This window comes from Schistocerca piceifrons, chromosome 2 (genome assembly GCF_021461385.2).
Source record: "Schistocerca piceifrons isolate TAMUIC-IGC-003096 chromosome 2, iqSchPice1.1, whole genome shotgun sequence".
NCBI lineage: Eukaryota > Metazoa > Arthropoda > Insecta > Orthoptera > Acrididae > Schistocerca > Schistocerca piceifrons.
Window position 1 is genome coordinate 706,488,619 of NC_060139.1, and position 22,771 is coordinate 706,511,389.

General features: G+C 42.0%; 1 protein-coding gene across 1 annotated transcript in view; it reads left to right on the forward strand.

The window, feature by feature from the left end:
* The window catches only part of LOC124775767 (rho guanine nucleotide exchange factor 12), a 1,141,602-nt gene that overhangs the window by 468,474 nt on the left and 650,357 nt on the right, over positions 1-22,771 (forward strand). Inside the window, exons 15-16 of the mRNA XM_047250599.1 lie at positions 16,575-16,758; positions 20,260-20,371. Coding sequence (XP_047106555.1) covers positions 16,575-16,758; positions 20,260-20,371 — 296 coding nt within the window. The remainder of the gene's footprint in view (positions 1-16,574; positions 16,759-20,259; positions 20,372-22,771) is intronic.

The window sequence follows — 22,771 nt, forward strand, 5'->3', positions numbered from 1 at the left end:
GTGGAGAATGAATTCTGTCCCTAGGGTTACTAGTAAATCTTTTATTCTTGTATGTAGTATGTTGCTGTGAACTTAGTGTCTGTCAGGTCCGAGTGCGTGATATTCAAATTAGATGGAAAATTTTTTGGTCACTGACCCAACAAAAATATGGTGTAGAGGTGCACAATTAACTTGCAATGTGGTGGTGGTGGCGGCGGCGGCGACAGTCTTCAGTCCAAAGATTGATTTGATGTGCTCTCTGCAGTAATCTATCCTCCCAGGCCTCCTCACATCTGCATAACTTCTGCGACCTACATCCATTTTAACCAGTGTACTATATTTGAGCATTGGTCTGCCACAGTTTTTATTTTCAACACTTCCTTCCATTTCTATTTCCAGATCAACTGTTCCTTGATACTTTCAAGTGTGTTGTATTGACCAGTCTCTTCAGTCAGACAAGTCTTTTCTCTTGCTTTAATCGGAGTCTCTTAGTCATTTGATCAACCTTTCTGATATTCGACATTCTTCTGTAAAACTACATTTCAAAACCTTCTGTTCTTGTATATACTGTTCGTACCTTGTTTTACTTCTGCACAAATCTAGAGTACAGACAAATAAATGCAGAAAATACTTCATAATACTTAAATTAATAATAGAAATTAACTTATATATCTCTTTTAGAAGACTTTTTTCATTCTGTTGCAAGCCTGCATTTTATATTTCATTGGCTGCTTACATTATTAGTTAACTTCTCAGCTCAGTATCAAAGCAGGTTTACTACTTAAAGTGTCTTACTTCCTAATCCAATTCCCTCAGCATCATTCAATTTAATTTGACTACATTCTGTTATCCTTGTTTTACTTTTGTTGATGTTCATTGTACAAACTCTTTGTAAGATGTTATTTATCATGTTAAACTCATCTTCCTAATCCTTTTACAACCCTGACGGAATCACAATATCTAGGCAAACCTCAAAGTTTTTATTTCTTCTCTCTGAACTTTTATTCATTTTCAAAATTTGTTGCTGGTTTTCTTTACTGTTTGCTCACTGTGCAGAGTGAATAATACAGGGAATGCGTAAAATCTTGTCTCATTTCTATCTCAGTTTTTGCCTACTTTAGTGTTTCTTGCAACTGCAGTCCCTTTTTTGTACAAGTTTTAAATAATCTTTCGCCACCTGTATTTTATCCCTGCTATCTCCTGACTGCAAAGAGTAAATTCCTGTCAATAAAGTCAAGAGGTTCCTCTAATACTGCAAATGCTATAAATATAGATTTGCTATTTTTCAGTCTGTCTTCCTTGGTCGTACTTGCTAAGAGTATTGCTGATGACGTGTTTCAGTTTTTTCCATAACTCTTCTGTGTAATATTTGAAATAAATGCTGTCAATCCATTTTTTACATGGACTGTTAGTGACTGTTTATCAACTAAAAAAAAAAAAAAATCAAATACTACTATAGACTTTTTGATAAACCTGTCACTGGTGGTAACCATTATCATTGTAATATCATCATGTTCATTAATCTGAGTCTCTTTGATGAGATTCTCGAAAAGAACAAGTCTTTTTGCAAATGAGAGCTGTATAAATTATTTCTCTCTTTACCTAATGGAGCAGTATGACTACCGAATGCATCCAATTTCTGAATGACTATACAACGGATCTGTTCAACCCCCCTGCGGGTCCGGGGATTAGAATAGGCCCGAGGTATTCCTGCCTGTCGTAAGAGGCGACTAAAAGGAGTCCATCCCCCTCACGGGGGTAGTTAGCGCCTGCGTCCGGAGACGGACGGTTTCACGACCTATAATCGTGGTCTTTTTGGTTTTTCACTTCTCGTTTCTTCCTTCCTTTTGTTGGATCCTTTCTTTGCTCTTCTCCACTTCACTGTCTTCCTTACTCTTTCCCTTGACTTCTCCTTGCCTTCTCATTGCCTTATTCTCCTTGCCTTCTCATTGCCTTCTTCTCCTTGCCTTCTCACTGCCTTCTTCTCCTTGCCTTCTCATTGCCTCCTTCTCCTTGCTTTCTCATTGCCTTCTTCTCCTTGCCTTCCCTGGTCTCCGCCTCGGCGTTTGAGACAGTCTGTCCTCTTTCTCCCTCTCTCTTCTTTTTCCTCTTCTTCCTTCCTCCCTGTGCGTGTCTGAAGGCCGACCCACGCGTTCGCACGTGTAGCCGGTGACGGGGTAACGCGTAATTCCCCGCCCTGGGTAGACATGTAAGGCACGCGCGTACCCCCTGGTAAAGGCCAGGCCCGGGGAGGGGTGATTGCCTGAGCTGATACCTTCTGACCATGCCGATTGGTCCCTCCGTCTGTTTCTCGGGAGGTGTGACCTGAGGTGTAAACATTCACCTAAGGCGGGAGTGCCCTCTGAGAGGGTCCCCACAAGGAAGGAGCGCGCCATCGGAGACGCTGGCAATCATGGGGGATTCCTCCGCAATGGATTCTACTCCATCTCTTTCGACTTCGACCCAAAAACGGAAACGTGACCAGCCTACAGTGACAAAAGTACTACCGCCTGCCCCACAGTTCCTCGTAGTTTCTCGATCTGAGGACGGAAAGGATTTTTCCTCTGTCAACCCTTTCGTTATTCAGAAGGGCGTAGATGCCATAGCCGGATCTGTCAAATCTTGTACCAGGTTGCGTAACGGCACCTTATTACTAGAAACTGAGAGTGCCTTTCAGGCACAAAAACTGCTTCGGGCCACCCTCCTGTACACGTTCCCTGTCCGGGTGGAGGCCCACCGAACTTTGAATTCGTCTCGAGGTGTAGTCTATAGTAGCTCTCTCGACGGATTGACTGACGAGGAGCTTCAATCTTTCCTCGCTGAGCAGGGCGTGACGGCTGTCCATCGGGTCATGAAAAAGGTCAACAATGACCTTATACCGACCCGGACACTTTTCTTAACCTTCGATAGTGTTAAGCTGCCATCGCGCATCAAGGCGGGCTACGAGGTTATTTCTGTTCGCCCCTATGTCCCGACACCTACGCGCTGCTACCAGTGTCAGCGTTTCAATCACACTCGACAGTCTTGCTCCAATGCGGCTAAATGTGTCACTTGTGGCAGGGATGCCCATGAGGGTGACTGTCCACCTCCGTCTCCTCGTTGTGTGAACTGTCAGGGTGACCATGCCGCATCCTCCCGCGACTGTCCTGTCTATAAGGAAGAACGCTGTATCCAGGAAATTCGAGTCAAAGAGAAAGTGTCCACCTCGGCTGCTCGCAAGCTATTGGCTAGTAGGAAGCCCACGCTGCTCCCAGCGGGGAAATACAGCACTGTCCTTGCCTCTCCTCGGACTACCCGGGAGGTAGCAACCCAGACATGCGATCTGACCTTCAGCACCACGGTCGTCCGTTCGGCCAGTGCTAAGATCGCGCGGTCGACGTCTCCTCTTCCTCCCATTACCCCACAGACACCAGCCACTTCCTCAGCTTCTGCTCAGTCGAAGACCCCGAAGTCCGATGCACGGGCCTTCAAGAAGGAACCATCCCGTGCAGACTTCCTCCGTCCCTCGACCTCCCAGCCTTCGACCGGTACTTCCACCAAACGTCCTTCTAAAAAGGCGCATAGAAAGCACAGTTCTCCTTCTCCGCCGCGGCGCCTTTCTTCTCCTGCGCCACCCAGCGGTTGCCGCCCCAGGCAGTCATCCGTTTCGCCTGGCCGCACCGCTGGTAGCCGAACATCTGGCCGTTCACCGGCGGAGGAAGCTCCCCCTCCCGGCCATCCTCCCGAGATGGCCGATGACCCTATAGACCCCATGGACGATGATTGTCCGCCTCCTGCTAGCGGCGGCAGTGCTCGCTCGAAGCCAGGCCCTAAGCGGCCTTCGAGGTGACCCCTTCTCTCATCTTCCTTTTCTTACGATGGCACTTATTACCTGGAATATTCGCAGCATTCGCTCCAACCGAGAGGACTTGAAGTTGCTGCTCCGCTTGCATCGTCCGCTCGTCGTAGCCCTCCAGGAAACGAAGCTACGCCCATGCGATCAAATTGCCTTGGCACACTACACCTCTGTGCGTTTTGACCTACCCCCTGTGGTAGGTATCCCAGCTCATGGAGGGGTTATGTTGCTGGTCCGGGATGATATTTACTACGATCCCATCACGTTGCACACCGGCCTGCAGGCAGTTGCCATCCGCATTACTCTCCCCACTTTTACGTTTTCCTTTTGTACCGTTTACGCTCCATCGTCATCTGCCGTTACCAGGGCAGACATGACGCAACTTATTGCTCAGCTACCTGCACCATTTTTGTTAACAGGAGACTTCAATGCCCACCATCCTCTTTGGGGCTCTCCCGCATCCTGCCCGAGGGGCTCCTTGTTAGCAGACCTTTTCAACCAGCTCAATCTTGTCTGCCTCAATACTGGCGCCCCTACTTTTCTTTCGGACACATCTCATACCTATTCCCATTTAGACCTCTCTATATGTACTCCCCAACTTGCACGCCGGTTTGAGTGGTATGCACTTGCTGATACATATTCGAGCGACCACTTCCCGTGTGTTATCCATCTCCTGCAGCATACTCCCTCTCCGTGCTCCTCTCGTTGGACCATCTCCAAGGCAGACTGGGGGCTCTTCTCTTCCAGGGCGACCTTTCTGGATCAAACCTTCACAAGCTGCGATCGTCAGGTCGCACACCTCACGGAAGTCATTCTCGCTGCTGCTGAATATTCCATTCCTCACCCTACTTCTTCTCCTCGTCGCGTACCGGTCCCCTGGTGGACCGCAGCATGTAGAGACGCTTTACGTGCTCGTCGACGTGCTTTACGCACCTTTAAACGCCACCCTACAGTGGCGAATTGTATTAATTATAAACGATTACATGCTCAGTGTCGTCGTATTATTAAAGAAAGCAAGAAAGCCAGCTGGGCTGCTTTCACAAGCACCTTCAACAGTTCTACTCCTTCTTCTGTTGTCTGGGGTAGCCTGCGCCGGCTATCTGGCACTAAGGTCCACTCCCCAGTTTCTGGCTTGAAGGTCGCGAATGAAGTCCTTGTGGCCCCTGAGGCTGTCTCCAATGCCTTCGGCCGCTTTTTCGCCGAGGTTTCGAGCTCCGCTCATTACCACCCTGCCTTCCTCCCCCGCAAACAGGCAGAGGAGGCTAGGCCACCTGACTTCCGCTCCTCGAATTGTGAAAGTTATAATGCCCCATTCACCATGCGGGAACTCGAAACCGCACTTGGCCGATCACGGTCCTCCGCTCCAGGGCCTGATTCTATTCATATTCAGATGCTGAAGAACCTTTCTCCTGCGGGTAAAGGTTTTCTTCTTCGTACATACAATCGCATCTGGATTGAGGGACATGTTCCCGCATGCTGGCGCGAGTCTATTGTTGTCCCGATTCCTAAGCCGGGGAAGGACAAGCACTTGCCCTCCAGTTACCGACCTATCTCGCTTACCAGCTGTGTCTGTAAAGTGATGGAGCGAATGGTTAACTCTCGATTGGTTTGGCTGCTCGAGTCTCGACGCCTACTTACCAATGTACAATGTGGATTTCGTAGGCGCCGCTCTGCTGTTGACCATCTGGTTACCTTGTCGACCTTCATTATGAATAACTTCTTGCGGAAGCGCCCGACCGCGGCTGTGTTCTTTGATTTGGAGAAGGCTTACGACACCTGTTGGAAGGCGGGCATTCTCCGCACCATGCATACATGGGGCCTTCGCGGTCGCCTCCCTCTTTTTATTCGTTCCTTTTTAATGGATCGACAGTTCAGGGTACGTGTGGGTTCTGTCCTGTCCGACACCTTTCGCCAGGACAATGGGGTGCCACAGGGCTCAGTTTTAAGCGTCGCTCTCTTCGCCATCGCGATCAATCCAATAATGGATTGCCTCCCAGCTGATGTATCAGGCTCCCTTTTCGTGGACGATTTTACCATCTATTGCAGCGCGCGGTGTCCACGTGTCCTGGAGCGCTGTCTTCAGCGTTCTCTTGACCGTCTTTACTCCTGGAGTGTCGCCAATGGCTTCCGTTTTTCTGCCGAGAAGACGGTCTGTATTAACTTCTGGCGCTACAAAGAGTTTCTCCCACCGTCCTTACGACTCGGTCCCGTTGCTCTCCCAATCGTGGAGACAACCAAATTTTTAGGCCTTACATTTGACAGGAAACTTAGCTGGTCTCCACATGTGTCATATTTGGCCGCCCGTTGTACCCGTTCATTAAATGTCCTCCGTGTTCTCAGTGGTCTGTCGTGGGGAGCGGATCGAACCGTCCTACTTCGTCTATATCGGTCGATCGTCCGCTCCAAGCTGGATTATGGGAGCTTCGTATACTCCTCTGCACGGCCATCCATCTTACGCCGCCTCAACTCCATACAACATCGGGGTTTACGACTTGCGATCGGAGCATTTTATACCAGTCCCATAGAGAGTCTTCATGCTGACGCTGGCGAATTGCCACTCACCTACCGGCGCGATATACTGCTTTGTCGGTATGCCTGTCGGCTACTGTCAATGCCCGACCATCCGTCTTATCGTTCCTTTTTTGACGACTCTCTCGACCGTCAATACGGGTTGTATGTCTCTGCCCTGCTACCCCCTGGAGTTCGCTTTCGTCGCCTCCTTCAACACCTTAATTTTTCACTCCCTGCAACCTTTCGAGTGGGCGAGAGCCGCACGCCACCTTGGCTCCAGGCTCAGGTCCGCATTCACCTCGACCTCAGCTCGCTCCCAAAAGAGGTCACCCCCGGTTCGGTCTACCACTCCCGTTTTTTGGAACTTCGTTCGAAGTTCATCGACATGACTTTCATTTATACAGATGGCTCTAAGACCAATGACGGGGTCGGGTGTTCCTTTATTGTTGGGGCACAAAGTTTCAAATACCGGCTCCATGGCCATTGTTCGGTCTTCACAGCTGAGCTCTTTGCCCTCTACCAGGCTGTTCTTTACATCTGCCGCCACCGACATTCTGCTTATGTCATCTGCTCAGATTCCCTGAGCGCCATCCAGAGCCTCAGTGATCCGTACCCGGTTCACCCTTTCGTACACCGGATCCAACGCTCTCTTCAGCAGCTGGTGGACGTCGGTACGCCGGTTAGCTTTATGTGGGTTCCTGGCCATGTCGGTATCCCTGGGAACGAAGCTGCAGATGCCGCGGCCAAGGCTGCGGTCCTCCAGCCTCGGACAGCTTCTTGTTGTGTCCCTTCGTCCGATTTTAGCAGGGTCATTTGTCGGCGCGTTGTGTCGCTGTGGCATGCCGATTGGGCTGCACTTACTGACAACAAGCTTCGGGCCTTAAAACCTCTTCCCGTGGCTTGGACGTCCTCCTCACGCCCTTCTCGGCGGGAGGAGGTCGTTTTAGCAAGGTTAAGAATTGGACACTGCCGGTTCAGCCATCGCCATCTGCTGACGGCTGCGCCGGCGCCGTTCTGCCCATGTGGGCACTTGCTGACGGTTAGACACATTTTAATGTCCTGTCCAGATCTTACCACACAGCGCCTCGATCTTAACCTGCCTAATACTTTAGATGCCATTTTAGCGGATGACCCACGAGCAGCTGCTCGTGTTCTTTGTTTTATCAATTTGACAAACCTCGCTAAGGACATTTGATGATGTTTTTTAACCCTATGCCTGTCAGTCTTTTATTGTGTTTTCCCTTTTAGTTGTTGTTGTCAACTTGTGTCTCGCGGTGCATTCTTAGAGTAGTCAGGGCGCTAATGACCATTGAAGTTGTGCGCCCGAAAACCACAAAAAAAAAAAAAAAAGGGATCTGTTCAAATCAGAAAGTTTCTAGAAACATCCTTTGATTAATCTGAGTCCATTAACACTGGCTATTCTTACCCACATGAGTATGTAGTCAGACAGATTTTTAATTATACTAGATCTAATATAAGGAAAGTGTGGAGAAAATGCCTGACGACAGGCCTGCCCCATTTAAAAAAGAATGATCCTCTGGATTGTGATAATTATAGAGGAATTTCCCGCCTTAAAGTAATCTACAGAATCCTATCACAGTGTCTACTCAAGAGAGTGACACCACTAGCTGAAGAAATTACAGATGACTATCAGTGTGCTTTTAGGAGAGACAGGTCAACTATTGATCAAATCTTTACACTCATGATAGATAACTGAGAAAACGTGGGAACATAATGTTGATATCCACATGGTATTTGTTGACTTCAAAAAAGCTGAAGACAGCATACACAGGAGCACAATAAGCAGGGTTATCAAAGAGTTTCAGTTTCCTGGAAAATTAATATGCCTAGTACAGATGTGCTTGGAGGAAATGTATTGCAAAGTAAAGACCAAGACAGGAGTGTCAAAGGAGTTTGAAGTCAGAACAGGCCTTAGACAAGGAGATGCTTTATCTCCAATACTTTTCAAACTGGTTTTAGAAAAGATAGGTAGAGAACACCAAAAAGTAAACCCAGTTAGATTAAAGATGGGTAGGAATAAAATACATGATATTGTCCTAATAAGTGGAAACAAAGAAGAACTACAATTCATGACAAGTTCCTACAGAAACATTGGAAGGAAAGCAGGATTAGAAATTAATGAGAAAAAAACAGGGTACCTGATTGTGAGCAAGGCACCCAATGATGGTGGTCCATTGACAGTTGATGATCTCACTTTTAAAAGAGTAGACACCTTCAAATATTTGGGGACCATCATCAATGAACAGAATAAAATGGCAGTTGATAGTAAAGCAAGGATAGCAGCTGCGAATAAAGCTTATTTTGGTCTAAGAGATGTGTTATCCAGCAGTGCTGTTTCCAGAAGCTTCAAGCTTAGGGTATATCAGAGTGTAATTCTGCCAGTAGCTCTTTGTGCGTCAGAAAGCTTCACATTTTTGAAAGGAAAATATTAAGGAAAATTTTTAGACCAAAGAGAGACCCAGAAACTCAGGAGTGGAGAATACTTAAAAACCAGAAACTGAAGGATCTATATCAACAGTCTGATATTAGCCAAAGGATGAAGAGGAGGAGACTGATGTGGGCTGGACATATAATTAGGATGGAGGAGGAATGACTACCTAAAGTAGCAATCTCTGGATCCATAGGGTGGCAGAAGGAAGTGAGGAAGGCTATGAACCAGATGGAAGGATGACATCGACAAGAATGCAGTGGCAATGGGCTTGAGTAAAGGAAAATGGGCTACAAAAGCCAAGAACAGAGATCACTGGAAGGGGAATGTGGAGAACGTGTATGGTCTCCAAGGCCCAAGCAACAATTAAGAAGAAGAAGACTAGATGTAATATTCTGCTAATTTTTTTTATAAACCCTTCTCCACCATTAGTGTCTAATTTATCTTCTTGATATATCTGTAACCTTCATTCTTCAAATTTCCCCACTTTGCACTTTTATGTTTCAACCAGCAGCCATTGTGGGTATAATGTGAGTATGACTATATTGCTACAATTAAAGTAATAAAAAAAAAAAGGGACTGTATAGTCCATTAATACTCAGAGTTCACTAGAAGAGGGCAGGGACCATACAGTGCTTCAGGTCTGTTCATACATTAAAAAGACAACTTCTACTCTCAGTGACTCCCATAGCTATTTCATCTATATTTTGTTTGTCCACTATCATTAATTTATTGCCAAACAATCTCTTTCGTCATTGCGGATTACGTAAGTTAGTACGGATATTTGACTTCTGTGCTTTCTGTTGACATTGTGTCTTCTCCATTGATCAACAAATCATTTTAATCATAATTGTAATGAAAAGGTTTATATTTTATTATTGTTATTTAGACCCAGAACACAGTTTCCAAGCAGCATTTAAATATGAAAAAATCTTTGTGACCCTTTCATCCTTTGTATATTCGCTATCTATAGATATATTGTCTCATCTCGATTATCCTGTCTTTGTATCTTTTCATTTAATTCATTTTGCTTGTCATATTCATACATGAATGGGCAGTAGCTAAAAATTCCAGAACAATGACACAGTGTGTTTAGGGTGTTTAGGTTAAGTGGTATAGTCGTTGGGAAAGGTACAGCAATGTCTAAATTTTTGTTGTATGTGCAGTGACTTCACAGCTGTAAATTGTGGAGAAATAAACAGCACTCTCAATAAGCAGTTTTAGTACTGTCTGTCCTACATCATCACCTCAATTCTGCAGGGTATTACCCTGTTATACCCTTAAAATATATTTATTGCTGCATAGGCCAGCTCTGTTTCCTGAAAGATAAGTAACAACTTTCATAAAGTTTTAAAAACTGAATGTTCTTTTGTTCGGCTGCTTACATGTGTGTGCGTGTGTATGTGTGTGGGTGCCCCCCCCCTCCCCCCCCCCCCCCACACACACACACAAAACCTGGAAAGATGATGTTGATTTTAATCTGATGATGGAATATGCCGCCTGGAGGATAGTAGATGGGCACTGATAATGGTTTTAATGTCATCCGTCAACAGATAATGTAAGACTTTTATCCATTGTGGATGTGGAACACTGCGACTGTGGTGTGAAAAGGTTTTCAGAAATTACTGCAACCAGTCGCCTTTTATGTAGATGTATTTTATTTAACCATGACCGGTTTCGAGCTGCCTAGCAGCTCATCATCAGATGGTATATACATTTAGCGCTTTTTTGTACCCATTGTGTGGGTGGTTGAGTATCTGTGGATATAAATCTTTCTGCAGGTATATATATCTCTTTTAGGACGTATTTTTGAAACCATTGTGTCTTGTTTTTCACAATTTCACAAGTTAAAACATCTAGTGAAAGTTTTAACTTGTGAAATTGTGAAAAACAAGACACAATGGTTTCAAAAATATGTCCTAAAAGAGATATATATACCTGCAGAAAGATTTATATCCACAGATACTCAACCACCCACACAATGGGTACAAAAAAGCACTAAATGTATATACCATCTGATGATGAGCTGCTAGGCAGCTCGAAACCGGTCATGGTTAAATAAAATACATCTACATAAAAGGCGACTGGTTGCAGTAATTTCTGAAAACCTTTTAACAGATAATGTAGTGGCACAGCTACCAGAGGGCCATCTGTATCTACCCTGTGTGCAGATGTTTGAAGCAAGCAGGCAGTCATGCCTTGTAGATGCACTCTGCTTCCTGCAGCCAACTGATTGAATTTGAAAGGCATGAAATTGTGGCCTTCCAAGTGGCAGGATAGTCCTTTCGAAGAACTGCCACACAAGTTGGATGTGCTGCATCAGTTGTGCAGTGATGCTGGTATCAGTGGTCACATGAACATTCTCACACCCGTAGGTGAGGTTTTCGATTTTCACACAGCACATATGCCTGCCAGGATCGTCTTATTGTAAGGGCAGCAGTAGCAGATCGTACAGCTACCAAAATACAGATAAGAGGACGTGTGAGCCCATATGTGTCAACACAAATTGTTGAGAATCAGTTGTTAGCAGTGGGAGTATGAGCATGCACACATCTACCCCATCTTCCACTCATGTCACAGCTGTCAGAGGATCATTTGAAAGATGGAACAGTATGGTGTGGTCTTCAATGATGAAAACAGAATCTGCCTTTGTGCAGGTGATGGTCATTTGCATGTATGACGTAGATATGGTGAGCACTGTCTCGTACAGTACATTTGCGCAAGACACACTGGCCCACCTCCAACCCTTATGGTCTGTGGTATGATAAACTGCAACTCTCATTCACCTTTGGTGTTTCTGGAGGGGGCACTAACCAGCACTTGGTACATGCAGAATGGTGTTAGACCCATTCTTTTGTCATTCTTGGAACAGGCAGATGATGTATTGCTCCAACAGGATAATGATCTCTCTCTCTCTCTCTCTCTCTCTCTCTCTCTCTCTCTCTCTCTCTCTCTCTGCCTGTGAAACTCAGCATGCTCTGCAAGATGTGCAGCAACTTCTCTGGCCATGATAATCTCCGGACTTGTCTCCAGTTGTGCGCATGTGCGATATGATGGGAAGAAAAGTGACTCATCCAAGTCATTAACCAACAACTGTTTTAGAACTATGTGAACAGGTCAAGCAGACATGGCATAACATATCCCAGGGCAGTATTCACCATCTGTACAATAGACTGGCTGCTAGAGTCAGGCCTGCATTGCAGCCCATGGAGGCTACACCATGTGCTATTCTAGGTGTTTCAGCATGGGTCGATACCTGGAACCGCAGAACCACTTGTGCTTTTGATCTATAATAATCGTTTTATGCAGTCAGTGTACACTGTTGCAGCAATAAATCTTGAGTGAATAGGAAGCGTCTAAAAGGGTGTACTAATTTTTTTTGTGGCTGTGTGTGTGTGTGTGTGTGTGTGTGTGTGTGTGTGTGTGTGTCGGCGAGTACCTGTGGTCTAGGGGTAGCGTCTTTGATTCATAATCAAGAACGTCTTTCGTCCCGGGTTCGATCCCCGCCACTGCCTAAATTTTGATAAATAATCAGCATTGGCGGCCGAAGACTTCCAGCATAAGAAGTCGGCCTCATTGTGCCAACGGCCTTGTCAAAGAGGGCGGAGGAGCGGATAGAGGTTCAGGGCACTCTCTTGTCCTAGGGGTGGGAAATTGCCCCTAAAGGCAGAAGAATCAGCAATGATCAACGACATGAGGATGCAGAAGGCAATGGAAACCACTGCATTAAAGACACGTAACATGTATCCACAGGACATGTGGCCTGTAATTGAAGAAGTGTCATGATGATCTCTCCATTGGCAAAAGATTCCGGAATAGTCCCCCATTCGGATCTCCGGGAGGGGACTGCCAAGGGGGAGGTTACCATGAGAAAAAGATTGAATAATCAATGAAAGGATAACGTTCTACAAGTCGGGGCGTGGAATGTCAGAAGCTTGAACGTGGTAGGGAAACTAGAAAATCTGAAAAGGGAAATGCAAAGGCTCAATCTAGATATAGTAGGGGTCAGTGAAGTGAAGCGGAAGGAAGACAAGGATTTCTGGACAGATGAGTATCGGGTAATATCAACAGCAGCAGAAAATGGTATAACAGGTGTAGGATTCGTTATGAATAGGAAGGTAGGGCAGAGGGTGTGTTACTGTGAACAGTTCAGTGACCGGGTTGTTCTAGTCAGAATCGACAGCAGACCAACACCGACAATGATAGTTCAGGTATACATGCCGATGTCGCAAGCTGAAGATGAACAGATAGAGAAAGTGTATGAGGATATTGAAAGGGTAATGCAGTATGTAAAGGGGGACGAAAATCTAATAGTCATTGGCGACTGGAATGCAGTTGTAGGGGAAGGAGCAGAAGAAAAGGTTACAGGAGAATATGGGCTTGGGACAAGGAATGAAAGAGGAGAAAGACTAATTGAGTTCTGTAACAAGTTTCAGCTAGTAATAGCGAATACCCTGTTCAAGAATCACAAGAGGAGAAGGTATACTTGGAAAAGGCCGGGAGACACGGGAAGATTTCAATTGGATTACATCATGGTCACACAGAGATTCCGAAATCAGATACTGGATTGTAAGGCGTACCCAGGAGCAGATATAGACTCAGATCACAATATAGTAGTGATGAAGAGTAGGCTGAAGTTCAAGACATTAGTCAGGAGGAATCAATACGTAAAGAAGTGGGATACGGAAGTACTAAGGAATGACGAGATACGTTTGAAGTTCTCTAACGCTATAGATACAGCAATAAGGAATAGCGCAGTAGGCAGTACAGTTGAAGAGGAATGGACATCTCTAAAAAGGGCCATCACAGAAGTTGGGAAGGAAAACATAGGTACAAAGAAGGTAGCTGCGAGGAAACCATGGGTAACAGAAGAAATACTTTGAATTGAATTGAATTGAATTGAATTGAATTGAATTTTATTTGATCCTGTAAGATTACATCATGTACAGTAAATGTACGTGTAATATAGGACATGTCAAAGTATTAAAATTCTTTATCAATTATTTTTCTACACCTTTAGCTTACATTTTTACATCACTGATAATGAGTAACAATATATACAAATTTAATGGCATAAGTATTCTGCAACACTGTAAAACTCTTTTTCAATGAGATAGTCTTTAAGTTTCTTTGTAAATTCATTGTGAAGTACACTATCTTGCAAGGTTTTGGGCAGACTTCTTAGTAGTCTGATACCAGAGTACTGGGGTCCTTTTTCTAGCATTGCCAGTCGGTGGGGTATGCTCCGTACTTCATTCTTCTTTCTTGTATTGTGGGTGTGTACACTAGCATTTGTAATCCAGTCCTCACTACCTTTTGTGATGTACATTATTGTTTTGTATATATATAATGATGAAAAAGTTAAGATACCTAAATTCTTGAAACAGTTTCTGCATGTTTCAGAGGTCTTTCTTCTTAAAATGGTCCTAATTGCTTTTTTTTGTAATGTGAACACTCGTTTTGTCTCTTGTTTGTTTGAGTTTCCCCACACCGTCACTCCATACTGTAAGTATGGTTCGAAAAGTCCATGATACACTGTACACAGAAGGTTCTTGTCTGAATACTGTGATAGCTGCATCATTAAGAATATGACAGAGCTCAGTTTCTTACAGACATTATTAATATGTTTTTTCCATTTCAGTTCATTATCCACAAGAATACCTAAGAATCTAGCAGATTCTACTTCTTTCAGCCTTGTTCCGTCAACCTCTAAATCCATGTCTACAGCCTTTTCCTTGTTTCAGTTGATTGATGAAAGGAGGGAATACAAACTTGTTCCGGGAAAATCAGGAATACAGAAATACAGGTCGCTGAGGAATGAAATAAATAGGAAGTGCAGGGAAGCTAAGACGAAATGGCTGCAGGAAAAATGTGAAGACATTGAAAAAGATATGATTGTCGGAAGGACAGACTCAGCATACATGAAAGCCAAACAACCTTTGGTGACATTAAAAGCAACGGTGGTAACATTAAGAGTGCAACGGGAATTCCACTGTTAAATGTAGAGGAGGGAGTGGATAGGTGGAAAGAATACATTGAAAGCCTCTATGAGGGTGAAGATTTGTCTGATGTGATAGAAGAAGAAACAGGAGTCGATTTAGAAGAGATAGGGGATCCAGTATTAGAATCAGAATTTAAAAGAGCTTTGGAGGACTTACGGTCAAATAAGACAGAAGGGATAGATAACATTCCATCAGAATTTCTAAAATCATTGGGGGAAGTGGCAACAAAACGACTATTCACGTTGGTGTGTAGAATATATGAGTCTGGCGACATACCATCTGACTTTCGGAAAAGCATCATCCACACAATTCCGAAGACGGCAAGAGCTGACAAGTGTGAGAATTATCGCACAATTAGCTTAACAGCTCATGCATCGAAGCTGCTTACAAGAATAATATACAGAAGAATGGAAAAGAAAATTGAGAATGCGCTAGGTGACGATCAGTTTGGCTTTAGGAAAAGTAAAGGGACGAGAGAGGAAATTCTGACGGCTAATAATGGAAGCAAGGCTAAAGAAAAATCAAGACACTTTCATAGGATTTGTCGACCTGGAAAAAGCGTTCGACAACATAAAATGGTGCAAGCTGTTCGAGATTCTGAAAAAAGTAGGGGTAAGCTATAGGGAGTGATGGGTCATATACAATATGTACAACAACCAAGAGGGAATAATAAGAGTGGACGATCAAGAACGAAGTGCTCGTATTAAGAAGGGTGTAAGACAAGGCTGTAGCCTTTCGCCCCTACTCTTCAATCTGTACATCGAGGAAGCAATGATGGAAATAAAAGAAAGGTTCAGGAGTGGAATTAAAATACAAGGTGAAAGGATATCAGTGATACGATTCGCTGATGACATTGCTATCCTGAGTGAAAGTGAAGAAGAATTAAATGATCTGCTGAACGGAATGAACAGTCTAATGAGTACACAGTATGGTTTTAGAGTAAATTGGAGAAAGACGAAGGTAATGAGAAGTAGTAGAAATGAGAACAGCGAGAAACTTAACACAGGATTGAGGGTCACGAAGTCAGTGAAGTTAAGGAATTCTGCTACCTAGGCAGTAAAATAACCAATGACGGACGGAGCAAGGAGGACATCAAAAGCAGACTCGCTATGGCAAAAAAAGGCATTTCTGGCCAAGAGAAGTCTACTAATATCAAATACCGGCCTCAATTTGAGGAAGAAATTTCTGAGGATGTACGTCTGGAGTACAGCATTGTATGGTAGTGAAACATGGACTGTGGGAAAACCGGAACAGAAGAGAATTGAAGCATTTGAGATGTGGTGCTATAGACGAATGTTGAAAATTAGGTGGACTGATAAGGTAAGGAATGAGGAGGTTCTACGCAGAATCGGAGAGGAAAGGAATATGTGGAAAACACTGATAAGGAGAAGGGACGGGATGATAGGACATCTGCTAAGACATGAGGGAATGACTTCCATGGTACTAGAGGGAGCTGTAGAGGGCAAAAACTGTAGAGGAAGACAGAGATTGGAATACGTCAAGCAAATAATTGAGGACGTAGGTTGCAAGTGCTACTCTGAGATGAAGAGGTTAGCACAGGAAAGGAATTCGTGGTGGGCTGCATCAAACCAGTCAGTAGACTGATGACAAAAATGTTAACAGAAAATGTAGAATCATAAATTTGTAGATGGATTTTTGAGATGATACACATTGTCATTATATGAGTTACTGCTCATAAGTTGTTCTCTTTAAAGCCAAGCATTATTTCTGGCATTAATTTTTTAATAGTAAGAGAAAACATTTTGATGTGTATACAAGGTGAAATTTTTCTTTGCAGAGAGGACCTAGAGAAGGATAATGTGGACAATCGGCGTTTCACAATGGCTGCTGCAATGGCAACAGTTATGACCAAAGTATTTATGCTTCGTGGACCACATTTAAGCCCTCTCCTGGAGAGATGCCCAACATTTGTTTCAAAGGACAAGTCACTGAAATCAAGACTGATAGGAAAGTCAAGGAAGGTACCCACCCTTTTTGGATTAAGCATATATGTGATATTATTGATATTTCAGACATAAATTTTTCAGATCATATCCCATATGTTCATGAAATTTTTAGGAGATTTTATATTTGTAAGTATTGTATGGTTCAGTTAAACTCCTTGTTGTAGGAAATACATTGTTCTTTAGTTTTGATATTACATTCTCGTACCAATGAAATTCAAAATATTTAGCAAAGGAGTTGATGAGCTTTGCTTATTCAGTCTCTTACAATGTTCTCCATTCAGGTTTCACATGTGTATGTAGTGCAAGGGGAGCTGTTCGTATTGGATAGTTTGTGGTTTTCTGTCAGACAATGTTTTACATTTATACACTACTGCTTTTTGCAGCAACTTGGAAGCATTTGACGTGCCCTATTTGTTGTACATACACTAAGTCTGTCTGTAAAAGTAAAAGCAGATTTCTGTGTTTAGTGAGTTTTCTGTATTGATATGAAATTTTTGAATCTGCATCTTTTATCAACACATCTACTTTCAGTATTTATATCTTGACTCACATTAAACTGTGGGCATGGAACAGCATCCATACTATTAATGATTGGTGGTAACCATTTCAGTTGTATAATTACACACTAATTTTGCTATTGTGTTATGACAAGCTTTGTTCATTAAACATCTTCAGGTTGCCTGCAATTAAACAAAATAGAAAATTAGGCTCAAACTACAGGTGACACTCACTAATAACAGCTTTACACTAAATCATCACTGAGCTGTGCTTCAGTCATGAAATGGTCCTGTTATCATATGTAATCTCAAAGACCAAACCAAAAACACTGATCATAAACATTCTGCTGACTGCCTGGAAGAAGTACAGCAAGCACTCATGGCATGCTGCACACAGTAAACTGCCCAGACAGGACTGCTCCCTGGCAGAGGCAAACATATAAACATAGTAGTGGCCTTTGTTGAATAAAATAGTCAATTCTGTGATCAAAATAATAGCCACCAATGAAAAAACCATAAATACAAAACTGGTATTGGAGAGTGCACAATTAATCCAAACATATGAAAAATACAATCGAATGAAAGTTAACAACACACTTACACATGATAACAAGGGAACAGTTGACAGACTACATCATCATTGGAAAGCTATGGCAGTAAGTGGATAAATATAAAATACAGTTACAAAATAATTATGTCAAACATATCAGGAACAGTTACTGTGATCTCTCAGAACAATCATAAATAATTAATGACATAGTTACCGAAGACACAGTGTCCTTGAAAATGTAAAAGAGCTGATGTAACCAAACAGGGGGTTATTGTTCACAGGTAATAAAAATGCAAGTGAGTGGTGTTAAATTAGTAGCAATAATATACAGTGGGAGAGAGCAAGCACCAGATTTTAACACAGAACTGTATCGTTGTTAGGTTGTTAATGCCACACAACTTATTAAGTAATTGATTGTGAAGTAATTGTGTAGAATACAGTAGGGCCAAGAATTGTGATCAAACACAGTGCTCTTGCATACAGAATGACAGTAGTTACAACAAACAGTGTCTTCTCATTAATTGTTTCAATAATTGAAAATAATTGAACTGGGTAGTTCTTGTGCATTGCTAATGAACTAAAAGTGAGCTGCACAGAATGTGCTACATGTTTGTACAATAAAACAACTGATGCCCAAGCTTACACAGACTTAGATTGATAAATTAGTGAGTAACTGGTTATACAATGATGAATCAATTGCATCATAACAACAATACAGTTAATGTGCTCACAAAAAGTTATAAGAAAATGTATTGTCATTGAAAATGTGGAAAGATGAAATAACCAAACTGGATAGTGTGTCATGTATGGACAATTAAAATTTAGCTGTGTGAGACTTGCTACTATTACGTACAAGCACAGAATGTATGAAGGGTAATAACCACTACGCAGTTAATCTAAACACTGGAAAAACAGGTATGAACATAAGTTTAGAAGACAACTGTGCACAATAACAATGGGACAGGTGACATTGCTTACACCAAACTGTGTCATCATAATCACATTATTCCACATAATGGTAATGCAACTATCAGCTAATGTTTTTACATCAATATCTTTTATTTTATCTTTGTCTTACTATCTATTTAATGATGATATAGCTTTGTGCAACCACTTGTTATTTCTTCTTTTATTGCACATAATAGTAGCAAATATAACACAGGTAGATTTTAGTTGTCAACATGAAACTGAAATTATCCAGTTTAGCTATTTTTGCTTTCTACATTTTCAGTGACAACAAGATGTTTTTTTGTAATCACCTTTATTCATTGCTCATGGTTGCTTATGTGAACATATTTACTGTCTTTTAGTATGTGATACACAATTAGTTCATACTCATTTGTGTAATCACTTACTCACTGTTTCATATGTCTAATAGTGCTGCATCTTTGTGTAAGCTTTAGCGTGTGTTCTTTTATTGTACAGATACATGCTGAATTCAGCACAACTCTCTTTTATTTTGTTAGTAACACACAAAAACTAAGCATTTGATATTTTTAATTCTTTTACATGTTCAGGGATGACATATTATGTCATAATTCCTGTAGTCTATATTCGTGGTCATGATCAATTCAGTTTTGAAAAAGAATAGCAGCCTAGGATTGTTACAACCTGAATGTGATGACATGAAAACTGATTATATATTGCTTAAAGATGATTAGTTTACTCTGCCTGTAGGTTGAGCAACGTATCCATTGAAGAAACAGGGAAAAAAATGGGCAAGGAAGGGGTAAAAGGAAATTTATTTTTAGTATTCTAGCAGTGTTTAGAGTTTTTATCTGTGTAGCCTGTCAGTGATGTGCTGTTTAAAATATAACTGGTCAGTATAGTCTGTACAGAACCAAAATGGACTTATTTTGAAAAAGAAGTTGACGTTGATGCTTTCAAATGTTATTGAGCTTATTCAGAAATTTGCCGTTTGAGGCTCAGTTGGTTTCTGCTTCATTATATATTTCATGCAGGGATTGTAGAATAAAGTAAGACAGTGTATGCTGCTTGAGAGGCATGCTAATTTTTCTCTCACTTCATCCACAAACAGGGTAGACGGGAGTAGTCCAATTATAGTAATATGTAGCCTCTGACATAAACAGCAGTGTTTGCACAATGTATATGGAGATGTAAACAACCTAAAACTTCAGTGTAAAGTGAAAGTGAGAAATTTTCATGAATGCTATTCATTGTTATGAAGGTTGATTGATTGATTGATTTATTGAGCACCCGTTTTATCATGTACAATGATATAGGATTTGTCGTATGTTACATACAGAAAAAATATGAATAACAACATATTATATGTAGAGCATTTCAGTTACTGTTTTCAGTTTTACACAGTTTCGTATTTTGTTAAGTTGTTAGTCTGTAAATTTGATCATTTAATTGGTGGCAGAACCTTCATTTGTGTTTGTGATTGTTTTTATTTGTTGTTTCATTTTAGTCTGCCAATGCAATAATGTTTTCCTCACCTTGCAGTTGACAATCAGAGGACATCACTTTGTTGCTCATCAGTATTACACCGTTACACGATGTAATGCATGTGATAATATCATTGGAGGTATTGGTCCCCAGGGTTACCAGTGTACAGGTAAGAGCATTAGATACTAAACATCCTACATTGTAATTTCATTCGATTGTTTGATTCATTTATTGATATACTACTTATTTCTGCTAAACATGTTCGCTTCATACGTTTTTCCAACTATCTGCAATGTTCATATTTAAAGATCTATTTTGTTGTTTAGAGAGTTATCCATACATACCTGATTTTCACACACATTTCGAGTAATTCAACAGGACATTTTTACACTAATATTATTCTACGTGGTTTGGTAGTTGTTGCAGGAATGTAGAGAGAGAGAGAGAGAGATCAATACCACATTTTGGAGGACAATTAAAATGGAATTAAATAAAGAGTATAAAAAATTATTTCACATAGAGAAAGTATTTACCACAAATTGTGGTCATCTCTGAGATCCCTTATTTCATTTTGTGTAGTTATGATCTTTCTTTGTCATCCCCTTCATGAGAGTACAGTTCTCTTGTGTGGTGTTTTACATTGCAATAAAGAAGTCTTTACTGTTAAAATATGTGGCTGCATTAATTGTGTGTAAAGACAATACTGGTTACACCTTTGTTTCTTGTAGTTTTGTAAATGCTTTTTCAATTTCTGTCCTTATTTGCTAATTTGATTCAAAGGTATAGTAAGTATTATTACTGCTGTTTGAGTTCATGCTGGTACTTGTATGATCTGATGCATTTGTAATGCACTTATAAGAAATGGCACAAAATAGTTGGCGCACAATCAGTTTTGCTGTCTTATCTACAAGCACTGCAAAATGTGATCACCACCAGTATTTTGTAGAGAGAGAGAGAGAGAGAGAGAGAGAGAGAGAGAGAGAGAGAGAGAGAGAGAGCGCACCGGTGAATGCATGTGTGTGTGCAAAATACCGCCTCCCCCTCCTGGCCCCCCAACCCCCACCGATGAGGTGGCACAGTGACTAGCACACTGGACTCACATTCGGGAGGACAGTGGTTCAATCCCGCATCCAGCCATCCTGATTTAGGTTTTCCGTGATTTCCTTAAATCACTCCAGGAAAATGCCGAGATGGTTCCTTTGAATGGGCCCGGCTGACTTCCTTTCTCGTCCTTCACTAACCCGATGAGACTGATGCCCCCCTCCCACTCTCTCTCTCTCTCTCTCTCTCTCTCTCTCTCTCTCTCTCTCTCTCTCTCTAAAGCAGAGTGGCGGCACAAGTAGCTGTTGTAGCAGTAACAAGGCACAGAAAGCCCCACTGTACACTTCCATATCAACAGCCATCGTTTCTCTAAAACCTCGTTTTCCTGATGTGAATAATAGGTTAGGCTATAGACTAGAAAAAATTTACTTGCATGCCACATTTATATTAAACACCATTATATTACACACAATGAGTTGAATTACATGACGTAGGTTCCATAATTGTTTATATGAGGTAGTAGTTGTTTTTGTTTAATTTTGTCATCATTTTTGCTGTGACTTGGGTATTATTTTCATTTAAATCCTCACCAATGCAGTCATCTTATTTTTTCTATTATCAGTCCTGTCATTGCACTTCTTCACTGGTTTCCCAAATATTCAGGACTACCAGTACCTTGGTTTGGCATATATTAAATACAAATGAGATTGGATTGGATTGCTTGGGAGAGGAGACCAGACAGCGAGGTCACCGGTCTCATCGGATTAGGGGAGGACGGGGAAGGAAGCCGGCCGTGCCCATTCAAAGGAACCATCCCGGCATTTGCCTGGAGCGATTTAGGGAAATCACGGAAAACCTAAATAAGGATGGCTGGACACGGGATTGATTGTCGTCCTCCCGAATGCAAGTCCAGTGTGCTAGCAGAAATGAGATTCATATAATTTGCAGAATTATCTACAGAGTAGATTCTTTAAGTATTTAGTACTATTTAAAAATCTTCCGATATCTGAATGCTGTCTTGGAAACTTGATATCAGCAATTGTGGGACAAGTGAGGTAATAAAGTCATTAATAAAATGGAATTGTTTTTGAGAAATGTCAATCTCGAGTCAATATCTATGTGTACTGATTACATTTCTGATGGTTTTTCCCTCCAAGAGAAACTGAGCTGAGCACTAGGATTGACACCAAAAAGATTGTTTTGGGGTTCGTTATTTCCCCAGTCTGTTAAAGTGAATGTGTGCTAATTTTCCAGTAAATATGCTTTTAAAATGAAATTTTTCTATCTCAGTAGGAATCACATTAAATTTAGGAAATTTATATTAAAACTGATCTTATGATAAAGCTTTATTTGAAAGAAATTGCTTTTCTGGCTATAGTTGACCAGCTAAAAACTAGCTTTCCTTTATTTCTTTTCCACAAAATGGAGCCAGGCAATTGTGTAGTAGTTATAAAAGATACATATTCCCCAGTGGAATGGTCAGTGAATGGTAGAGAAGAAACACCTACACCCACATCCACACCCGCAC